Source organism: Rana temporaria, chromosome 10, assembly GCF_905171775.1.
Source record: "Rana temporaria chromosome 10, aRanTem1.1, whole genome shotgun sequence".
Classification (NCBI taxonomy): Eukaryota; Metazoa; Chordata; class Amphibia; order Anura; family Ranidae; genus Rana; species Rana temporaria.
The window spans coordinates 134,738,878-134,750,892 of NC_053498.1; the positions used below are offsets into that span (position 1 = coordinate 134,738,878).

At 48.0% G+C, this 12,015-nt stretch overlaps 1 protein-coding gene across 12 annotated transcripts in view; it reads left to right on the forward strand.

Annotated features, from left to right (window-relative positions):
- The window catches only part of MTOR (mechanistic target of rapamycin kinase), a 212,797-nt gene that overhangs the window by 164,788 nt on the left and 35,994 nt on the right, over positions 1-12,015 (forward strand). For all 12 annotated transcript variants that reach the window (XM_040326325.1, XM_040326329.1, XM_040326326.1 and 9 more), the window contains 3 exons: positions 801-901; positions 3,093-3,189; positions 4,091-4,189. In XM_040326325.1, the coding sequence (XP_040182259.1) occupies positions 801-901; positions 3,093-3,189; positions 4,091-4,189 (297 nt within the window). The remainder of the gene's footprint in view (positions 1-800; positions 902-3,092; positions 3,190-4,090; positions 4,190-12,015) is intronic.

The window sequence follows — 12,015 nt, forward strand, 5'->3', positions numbered from 1 at the left end:
GCCCCAAAAATTAAAAAAAAATAAAAGTATTTGTAGCGGCTGAATTTTAATATAAGGACACTTACCTGTGCGCAGGGATCCAGCTATGTCAGCACCAGAGCCGATTCTTCAATTGGCTTCGGATGTTGGTGCTGGCATCTTTGGTAAGGGAAACCGACAGTGAAGCCCTCTGGCTTCACAGACGATTTCCTACTACACATGTGTGAGTCTCGCTGTGCTTTCTGAATGGCCCCACTGTCTTCTGGAACCTGTGTGTCCCAGAAGGCTGTGTGGGGGGCAGGGAGGGGGACTGGACATCGCCGGAGATAGCTGCAGTTACCTGAGCAGGAAGTCAGAGCGAGTACCTGTCGAAACCAGGAAGGCACCCCCCCCCCCCCCCCCCCAAAAAAAGGGCCAAATGTGGCAGTGGAGGGAGGAGACGGTGCAAACAAGTGGAGCTTCCCCTTTTAAGTGGAAATCCAGTAGTGTCCCTCCGCCCCCTACACCCTCTGGCATCTGATTGGACAGTAATGGAGAATCCATCTGATTTTCTCCTTTCATTAGCTTACCTGGGTTTTTTTTTAATATCCGCACCTTTGCATGTTGTACACCTGATTGGCTCACACCTCTGCCATCTAACATCAGTTGCATTTATAAAAAAATATATATATTTTTTAAAAGAATATAGAACTGCATTCATTGTGTGTATTATATTTGCCTGGAGTTCAGCATTCACTAAATAGCTGTCTTGATGATCACTGTGTGTTTAATGGTGCCCTGCAGTTTGGTTCTCTGATCCATTGGATTTGTTCTTCACACAGGACCTCTCTCACACTCTGCTGCAGTATACAGTCCCAGCCGTGCAAGGATTCTTCCGCTCCATCTCCCTGTCCCGGGGGAACAACCTGCAGGACACTCTGAGGTAAGCGTCCCTCTCCTGCCTGAATGACTGAGATGCCGTAGAAGCTGAGCCCTTGGCTCCTCTGCCTGCTCCCCGTTCCATGCACAATTTCCTCTTGGGCACTGAATTGTTTTCCCTGGGAGATCAGAGTTGGGATTTAGGACACAGCCATTTCCTGGATAAGACAGAGGATATGAGACATACTGGGAGCCAACTGCACAATCCTGCAGCCAGACTGAGCTTTTGGTTGGATGATTCGAGCTCATAGCTCAGAAGGTTTAGTGTAGGCTATTGCAGAAGTGCCACATAATTAGTGTTGGAGTTTTTATATGGGACTGGAATATGGAAAAGGGGGGAGGGGGTTGTTGGGCCTTTTTTGGGGGGCTGTTCGAATCGTGGTTCACCAGCACAAAAAAATGGAGACCAGCAAGAAAAACTGCAATGAGCAATATTCTGTGTTTTTTTTTTTTTTTTTTTAAATGCTGAAGTAATTACAGAAAGATACAATTCCAACACCTTGAAAATTATTTATATATAAAATAGGAGCATATATGTTGCTCATTCCTTAATGAAGGGACTGGCTTGGTAGCAGAACCACTTTGCAGTGACTTTTTCAGTTCTATTTTCCACATCCCTGAACAAGAACATTGTTTTACAAAGTTGAGCTCATCAAAGTGACCCTGTCACTAAGATGACAGAATGCAACCAGCACTAGTCATAATGCGGCTGTTGGATGGAACCACAGGGCCCAGCAGGGGATGGGCTATTCAACACTTCACTTGGGAATGTCTGATATGATGGCAGCGGTGTTCATCTCTCTCAAAGGGATGAACAATTAGCTGCCTGCTGGTGAGTGTCCAGTGTTCTTTTATAGGTGGTTGCTGATTGCAATTTCTATTGCTAATGACAGGGTCACTTTAAAGTCCAGTTGAATTCACCATAATAGTTGCTCCATTCACACTTGTGCAACTCCAAAGTCACTGGATTATGGAGTGCAACTTTGGATGAATGCAACTTGTTGTACTTCTGCAAAGCCAGACCCACTGTTGCATATAAAACCTTCGGGTCTGTCTTTCATGCAACTTTGAGGGTTAACATTGAAGTGTTGCCGGTGTTCTGCAGATGAGTGCCCACCCATGCTGCGCAGGCGTGACGCTTGCCTCCGAAAATAGCCGAACATGTAGAGCTGAGAGTCGGCTCTAGACGGGCGCCTACGTGGACCTCGCTGTAAGTGGCCAGTCAGCCTCATGTCCTTGCTTCGCTCGGACGGCTCGTTCGGCCTCCTGGCTCTTTTTTTTAACATCCTCCATGTCCACGGAGATGGTAAGGAATGAGCCTGGATGTCAGAAGGTGTGCGCAGGCGCCGTCTAGAGCTGACGCTCGGCGTTGCATGTTTGGGTATTTTTGGAGGCAATTTCTGCGCCCGCGCAGCAGGTGGGGGGGACGGACGGACAGGGCATAATCCACCGGCGGAACCTTTTTTGGCAAGGCAGCGGCACTCAATTTGCATGAGAGTTGGACTAAAGTTGATCACAGCCAGTGAGCCAAACGAGAGTGTGGGAGGGGGGGTGAGCCGCGGTTTTGTGTCTTATGGACGCATGGAGCAGCGTGCTCCTAGGGCAAGCAGCTTTCTCTGGGGGCACTGCTTGTGGGAGAGAAGGCGAAATATGCCGCTCAGGATGGCAATAGCCTCATCTCACCTGCCCAGTTAGATAGGGTGCCGGCTCAGTATACAAAATCATTGTGAGCAAAAAGGAAGGTCCCGATGGCCGCACTCCAAAATATATTCTTTTGAGAGCCAGGAGCGCTGGCGAGGGACCCGAAAAGAAGAGGATCAGAGCTGCTGTGTGCAAAACTATGACACAGAGCAGGCACGTATGACATGTTTGTTATTTTAGAAAATGAAGCTTTAGTATTACTTTACAGCTCCATAAGGCAATGGAAATGTCTGGGGGAGAAAAGTGTATAAAAAAAAAAAATCAAAATTATAAAAAGTTTTGGGTTGTGTACCAGTAAAGACTGATGTTTCCTGTCCTACAAAGATACTTGCTTGGCTTCTCTTTTCACTTATGATGACTGGTATGTGTGTAGCTAAACTGGCAGGGAGATCACACTGGGGTTTGCCCCCCCCCGTATACTGGTGGGTGGAAGTTTGCCATTGTGGGGCCAGCTATGAATCAGTTGTACCATTAATGAATCCTTATCATTGCAGAGTTCTCACGCTTTGGTTTGACTACGGTCACTGGCCGGATGTGAATGACTCCCTAGTGGAAGGCATCAAAACCATCCAGATCGACACCTGGCTGCAGGTAATGACGATTTACAGCAATCATAAATATTGTTGAAGGTCTTGCTATGATTCTGCATCCTCCAGATGACATCGCCTTCATTTCTGTCCTGCGATATTTCCCTGTGTTTTTATTCCTGTAAAAAACCTTGCAAGTACAGGAAAACACCTATTAATCTTCCAGAAATCTAGTGTGCTCCTTATGTTGTGGAGATAGGGGTAGGTGTTCTGTAACCCCAACACACTTTGTCCAAAGGTGACTTGCTTCTCCTCCATAGAGTACAGTGGGTGGGTGTTGTCACCACAGGACTGGAAGTATTTTAGTGGCCCGCAAATTAAGTGCCACCAGTGTCCACAGCCAACACCTATAGGGCTAGAGAGATATTAGGGAGAGGTGCTTTGTAGGCTATATGGGTTGGGGGGGCTCATAAATTATTTATTACAGGTGTTTATCGAGCGCTGACAATTCATGTAGCGATTTCCAGATTTCCATATACTGTCCATTCACTGCGGTCCCTGCCCTCAATAAGCTTACAATCTGAGGTCCCTAACTCTAATTTATACATGCACATACTAGGACCACTACTGTCCTTAGACAAGAGCCAATTAACTCACCAGCATGTCTTTGACGTGTGGGAGGAAATCGAAGTACCCATAAAAAACCCACGTAGGTGCAGGAAGAGCATGCAAACTCCATGCAGTTAGTGCTGTGGTTGGAATTCAAACCAATGTTTATATATATTTTTTTTTCTCAGACATGCACAAAGTACCAGTGTAACTCCAGGTCCTCCTATACTAAATATCTCCTGGTTTTTGAAAATGTATTTATGGGTACATGTTTCCCAATTTTCAATATTTTGTAAAGCTCAATTTGAACATGAGTGCTCATGTCTTTTTATTTTATTTATTTTTAATCTATACAGGTTATTCCACAGCTCATTGCCAGAATAGACACTCCTAGGCCCCTGGTCGGTCGGTTGATCCACCAGTTGCTGACAGATATTGGAAGATATCACCCACAGGTAAGTTACTGTCACCCTTAATGGTGATTTCCGGAGCGCCATCATCTCCTGTCACTGTATAGAAGAGGTTCCTAAATCCTTCATTCTTTGTTTTAGAAAATTGAAATTCTGAATTTTTTTTATTTTTATTTTTTTGCTTACGTTTTAGCCAGCTCCATCCCAATCTCCCATTTCCCAGCTACACAATGACGATCAGGGCTTTGTGCAGCAGTTTATCTCCAGCAATCTACCACACCCCATGCACTGTCACAATACTCTCCTCCAGTCAACATCTCTCTCACCCCCTGAGCAGAGAGCATGAGCATTGTTGATTAGGAATGAGCTCAGGCAGGTTTGGACACAAGTCTGGACTCACCTGAGCTATCCGGCTCGGAGACTCAACGATGACGGCCAATCATAGGCGGAAGAAGCGTTCCCCACCCCATCATGTATGTAAGGGGCTTGTATACATGCGGCTGGGAGCGGGTACCGTATTTATCGCGGTATAATGCGCTCCCGCGTATACCGCGCACCCCTAAAGTGGCCCCCAATCCTGTAGAAAAAAAATTTTTTTTTTGTACTTGCGGTTTTGGTGTCTTGCGCGGCGTCCATCGGCGGCCTCGTCGGGTCCGGCGTCCTTCTGCGGCTTTGGGTGTCCTCTTCGGCTAGTCCGGAGTCCTTCTTCGGCGGGTCCGGTGTCCTTTTCGGCAGGTCCGGTGTCCTCTTCGGCGCGTCCTTCTGCGGCGTCCTCGCGTCCTTCCCGCCACGAGTTTGAATACTGCGCCGGCATATACCGAGCGCAGTACACTCGTGAATCTTCGGGCAGGCTCTGCAACTGTCGCGCTGACGTCCTGTACGTACAGGATGTCAGTGCGAGAGGCGCCGAGACTGCCCGAAGATTCACGAGTGTACTGCGCTCGGTATATGCCGGCGCAGTATTCAAACTCGTGGCGGGTATCGGCGTATATCGCGCACCCACGATTTTGCCCTGATTTTCAGGGCAAAATAGTGTGCGGTATACGCAGATAAATACGGTAATTCCTCTGCAGCCAATGACTGACAGTCAGTTTTGACAGCTTCCCAGCACGATAGCCCGTGTTCCTTTTCATCAATGAAAATATTTTTGTAGATAAAATTTACGTTTTTTTAGTCAACTGACACGTTGGTCTGCAACTAAAGTCACAATTAGGGATTTAATTTTCCAAGTATATATGATATAAACATAAAGTGAGAATACTCGCTAAGTGGGAACAATTATAACACTTTGCACTCATTATCCTAATAAGTCACCCTTTAGGTGACGGCAGTATCCCTTCACCCAACAAACTTTATAAAATAAAACAATTCAGGTGAATAAAATACGACTAAAATGGCATTTTAGTCAAGACTATGACTAAAACTATATCGATGTGTGACGTCAAAATTAACACTGGGGATAGCTCAGGTGGCTTCGGACTTGTTTTCAAACTTGCCTGATCTCATTCCTATTGATGACCCGAGTAGGTGTGACTGTGCGGTGGATGTGTCAGACTGCTGGCTACTTCTCATACACATGGAGATTGGGAGAAGAGGGAGTCTTTCATGTTAACAAGTGGGTAATCAACTGCTTGTTATCATAAGCTTTGGCAGCTCCCATCCTCCGTCCAGATCTACAGATTCTCCCGCCCCCCTGCCCTGCTGACAGGTTAATTTCGGCTGAGGGGGGGGGGGGGGGGGGGGTGAAGACACATGGCTGAAAACTGCCTCTACCTTGCTACAGGTAGGACTGTGCAGGGGGAGGCAGCAGTAGTGCATTTAGGTTTTGTGCTGCCCTAGGTCTGACTAAACTTGTGCATCCCCTAATTTAAATATAACCCACCCCTTCCTGTGAAGGCCACGCCCCTTGCTGTTTAAGACCCTGTGGGGAGACTAGTTCTTAGGGCCTGAGGGGGGGGGGGTGCAATGAATTACCTAAATTTGCATAGATTTCCTCTCACATTCCTGTTTGGCTATGGGGCAGGAAGTGAAGGGAAATCTCCGCAATGGGACAGGGATGGTAAAAAATAAACTGGCAGGGACTATAACCCTTCCTTACTATAGTTCTAATTTAAGCACAAATTTCTGATAGTTTTATGGAGAGGACTAAGAAGATATACCCATGCCAATGGTGCAGCAGAAATATATGGCACAGTGAGGAAGGTTTGTGGTCCAGGATGATAGGACAGTCAAAATTAGAAAGCAGCGCCCCCCACAGTTACGGAATGCCTGTCGCCCACATACCAGAAGCAGTGCGGCCACTTTATGGGGGCGCTAGACTTATTTGCCTTACAGTGTAACGCAAGCCGGTGGGGACTCTTTTTGTGCTGCCCTAGGCCTGGGCCAGGATACAGCGTTGGGAGGCAGAGACTGAAATGGAGCAATGGAAAAGGAAATTGGGGAGGAGGGCATGGCTGCAAGGTGCACCTTGATTGGGGGGGGGGGGGGGGGGTCTGTGAGGGCAAGGGACACTGATGTAAAGGGAAATGCACTGTAAAGGGACACTGCAATCATTACAGTGCCCTTTTACAGTACAGTCCCCTTTTATATGACAGTACCCCCTTTACAGTGCAGTCCCTGTTACAGTAATGTAAAGGGGGCACTGTAATGGTGGCTGTGATGTGAAAGGGTATGGAGGCCCCTCGAAACATCCTTATAGGGGGAATTGTGGTGTAAAGGGGGTCTGTGGACACTGTAAAGGGGGTTGTGGTGTGAATGGGGGGCTAAGGACAGACTCTGTGAATATAGAGTCCACCTCCCCCTGGTTCCTGGAAAAAATGGCTGCCACAAAACTGGTCCCTGGTACCAAAAAGGTTGGGGATCACTACTATAGGGGACAACTTTGTCACTGCACTGTATCTGTGTACATGCAGAATTATCACCCTAGGACAGGAATTGTATTGGGTCTGCAGAATTCCTCCCCTTCTCATGACCTCCTTTGCATAAAAGGTATGTGTTCTGTAGTTCAGAGCTGGAAGGGTCGATAAACCACTCTGCTTTGATAACAATGCAAAGTGCACAGGACAGACGTTCATTGTCAGGGTTTACAGCACAGGTGTCCAAACACAAGGCCCACGGGCCGAATCCGGCCCTCCAGGCCATTTCACGTGGCCCTCGCACCTCTCCTGCAGCTGCAGGAGAGCTCCAGTCTGCCTCCAGACCCTTACTTTCCGCTTTCAAGCAATGCATCCAGCTTTTTCCCAGCAGCAGCATAAGGAAAGGGGGGTGCACTGTGATGTAAGGGAGAGTGGAGGACTCAACTTCTGATGGTGGGGGGGCTCTTGACATCTAATGTAAGGGAAGGGGATGCGCTGGACATCTAATCTTACAGATACAACCGGCCCTTTTGAAGACAATCATAATGCTGATGCGGCCCACGATGAAATTGGAGTTTGACACCCCTGGTTTACAGTTAACACACTTTTTTAAATGACCGAATGAGTACTTGTATCAATATGTCGCACACTGTGGCCCGGATTCAGATACGAGTTACGACGGCGTATCTCCGGATACACCGTCGTAACTGAGTGTGCAGGGTCGTATCTATGCGCCTGATTCTTAGAATCAGTTGCGCATAGATTTCCCTAAGATCCAACCGGCGTAAGTCTCTTACGCCGTCGTATCTTAGTTGCATAATTACGCTGGATGCTAGGTGGCGCTTCCGTAGATTTACGCGAGGAATATGCAAATTAGGTAGATACGCCGATTCAGAAACGTACGTCCGCCCGGCGCATTTTTTTACGTTGTTTACGGCGTAAAGGTGCCCCTCATAAAGCAGGGGTAAGTCATCTTAGGTATGGACGTCGGAAACGTACGAAAAGCGTCGTATTTTACGTCGTTTGCGTAAGTCGTTCGCGAATAGGGCTGTACGTAAGTTACGCTCGCGTCGAAAGCATTGACAGTTTGCTGAGCATGCGCACTTGGAAATGTTCACGGACGGCGCATCAATTACGTGGGGTCACAAGTAATTTAAATAAAACACGCCCACATCATCCACATTTGAATTAGGCGGGCTTACGCCGACACATTTACACTACGCCGCCGTAACTTGGGGCGCAAGATCTTTCTGAATACGGAACTTGCGCCCTAAGTTACGTCGGCGTAGTGTATCTGAGATATGCTACGCCCGCCAATAGATACGATAATGTATCTGAATCCGGGCCTGTCTAAAGCCAGACGAGAGCAGATTGAAATGCACTTTCCTTGATGCCGGTGGCAGGGACTCGGCGGTGGAATTTACAACGAAACCAGATCTTCTCCTCCCAGAACAGCACACGCTGCAGGAATGAAGTGTTTGTAGCTGTAGGAATCGGCATAATATGAGCAGCAATCAGACAGATAAGGAGCCTCTGTTTTATTTTATGAACCTTTGCTTGGAATTTCTATTGCCGTCTGTCAGTGTTGGAACAGAGAAGTAAAACAAAGCACAATGAACAATGCAGCTGAATGCTCCTCGCCAGTCCGGGGAGATGGATGTTGATATAACGTTACATAAACTTCCAGGCGATCTGGGTATTCAAGCAATAAGTTTGGTATTTGGTCGTGTGCCTGCGTAGCATTCACCGCTGGCTGGCTGGTAGGACCTTCGCTATCTCTGGCCAATTAAAAGCAGGCCTTGCATAATTATGTTGCCAGTAGTGATAGGATTTCAAACACCATCTTACTTTAATAAGCTCTATAATGGGATTACATTTTTGTTTTTTTTTCCTTAAACTGACGTGCGCTGAAGAGGATTTGTTACGTGGCACTCCACATTGATAGAGGTACTGGCAGTATTAAAGAGACATTGTCCTGTGCTGCCATAATGGAGGAGCGTCATACGGGTGCACTGACCTGACGCGTATCTATATCGACGCTCCCGCCATCCAGCATTGCCTCGTCGCTCACTATACATCTCCTGGCATCAAGCATTTTCTTTCCTCCATAACCACCTCCTTCGTTTCATTTGTGCCAACAGGTCTTCTCCACAAATGTCCGCCGCCACCTACACACAGTGGGGTAGATTCAAGAAGCAATTGCGCCTGTGTAACCATAGGTTACACAGCGCAATTGCTTACTTCCCCCCGGCGTAACGAGTGCTCCTGATTCAGGAACCTCGTTACGCTGACTGCAGCCTAAGATCTGCGCGGCATAAGGCTCTTATGCCCGCATATCTTAGGCTGCATTCTTGCGGTGGCCGCTAGGTGGCGTTCCCGTTTGTGCTCAGTGTATAGTATGCAAATTGCATACTAACACCGATTCACAACGTTGCGCGAGCCATGCGTACGCAATTTACGTCGTTTACGTACGGCGGTTTTCGCGCAAGGCTGCCCCTGCCATGTTACGTATACCTGTCGTTCCAGCGTCGCGAAATTTGAATTTTACGTAGTTTGCGTAAGTGAATCGTGAATGGCGCTGGACGCCATTCACGTTCACTTTGAAGCAAATGACGTCCTTGCGACGTCATTTGCCGCAATGCACGTCGGGAAACGCGCCTAATTTAAATGATTCCCGCCCCCTACGGGATCATTTAAATTGCGTGCTCTTGCGCCTGGCATTTTGCCGGCGCGCCCGCGCAATTTATGGAGCTTCTGCTCCGTGAATCAAGGGCAGCGGAGCAAATTTGCGGGGGCGCAGGGCAAAAACGTTGCCCTGCGCCTCCGTAAGTAATGCGCAATTATACCTGAATCCGAGCCAGTGTCCCCCCGCTCTGACAATTTACTGCATTCTGCTCCAAAAGTGTCACCTCTGCCACCTTTATGCCGCTCTCCATTCTGACAATTGGCTACCTGTGTGCCCTCTGCTGCCTTTGATATAACAGGGCACTTTAAGAACAAAGCACTTTCCCCTATATCAGGGATATGCAATTAGCGGACCTCCAGCTGTTGCAGAACTACAAGTCCCATGAGGCATAGCAAGACTCTGACAGCCACAAGCATGACACCCAGAGGCATGATGGGACTTGTAGTTGTGCAACAGCTGGAGGTCCGCTAATTGCTTATCCCTGCCCTATATTATGGAGCTGAAAACAGGCCGGGGGTGTATTTAAAAAAAAAAAAAAACCTCCATCATCACTGGACCCATCCTCAAAAGGTTAAAGGGAGCTAGGAGTGCTGGCGGGGGACCTGAGATGAGGATGATTGGGGCTGCTCTGTGCAGAACCATTGCACAGAGCAGGCAAGTATAACATGATTGTTATTTTTTTTTTTTTTTTAATCATGTTATACTTGCCTGCTCTCTGCAATGGTTCTGCACAGAGCAGCCCCAATCCTCCTCCTCTCAGGTCCCCCTCCAGCACTCCTGGCTCCTAGCCCCCTTTAACCTTTTGAGGCTGGGTCCAGTGATGATGGAGGGTTTTTTTTTGGAGATGTGCAAGTGCCTGGGTGTATCGGTGGTGATGTTGTAATTTTTACAGAGGTTTATGGGCCCATTGTCTAATCATTTAAAGTGGTTGTAAACTTCAGACCTGAAATATGAACAAAGCTTATATCCCTCTGTAATGTGTACTTGTCTCCACCCAGCGCATAAAGTATGACTTTTTTGTCTGCTGCTTTCTTCCTGTATCAGCATGAGTGCCTTCTGACAAGTTTTTACTGACACCAGGAGAAAAATGGTGACGGGAGGGAGCTCTGCAGACTGACGGCCTCAGCTCTGATTCTTGTATGCTGTGTAGAGCCTTGTATGTTGGGAGGGGGGCGTCTCATCCCTCCCAATCCGCTCTCGGACCTCTCCTCACTGAGCTCTGCAAAGTGAAACTTCAACTCTCCTTCACCTTTTTATAATTCAGCATTTTGAACGGATGTAGAGAAGATTGTAGATAAACCGGTACATCTTATGTAGGAGGATTTGGAGCAAAGCCTAGTTCACACGGGCTGAATATCGGCTGGTTCAATAGAAACCGGTTAACGTTTGGTCCGTGTGTACGGGGCATTACCAAAAACAGTCAGCTTATCTGCTGGCGGGGGCTGCAGAACACAATAGCTCAGTGGGGGAGATCACTGTACTAAAACCGCATAGTTAGTACAGTCCTTCCTCCTGAGCTCTCCAGTTTTTTTTTCCTTATGATTCAGCCCGCTGGGTTGTACCAGTCTGTACCAGGCTTAAAGTGGTAGTAAACTCAGATTTTTTTTACTTGTACCTACAGGAAAGCCTATAACAGTGATGGAAAACCTTGGCACCCCAGATGTTTTGGAACTACATTTCCCATGATGCTCTTGCACTCTGCAGTGTAGTTGAGCATCGTGGGAAATGTAGTTCCAAAACATCTGGGGTGCCAAGGTTCGCCATCCACTGGCCTATAAGAAGGCATACCTGTAGGTACATTAAACTTGTTTAGGAGATATTCACATTGCATGCAGCCAGTGACGTCACCGGCGCATGCGCTCTGAAGGTCTGGCATACCATGCCGTACCTACAGGAAAGCCTATATAAGGCATGCCTGTCAGGGGCGTACTGACAACTCATGGGGCCCCCTGGGCAATAGGAGATTATGGGGCCCCCTGGGCAATAGGAGATGATGGGGCCCCCTGGGCAATAGGAGATGATGGGGCCCCCTGGGCAATAGGAGATTATGGGGCCCCCTGGGCAATAGGAGATTATGGGGCCCCCTGGGCAATAGGAGATTATGGGGCCCCCTGGGCAATAGGAGATTATGGGGCCCCCTGGGCAATAGGAGATTATGGGGCCCCCTGGGCAATAGGAGATTATGGGGCCCCCTGGGCAATAGGAGATGATGGGGCCCCCTGGGCAATAGGAGATGATGGGGCCCCCTGGGCAATAGGAGATTATGGGGCCACACAGTATAAACACACACACACATACAGTATACACACACAGTATACACAAACAGAATA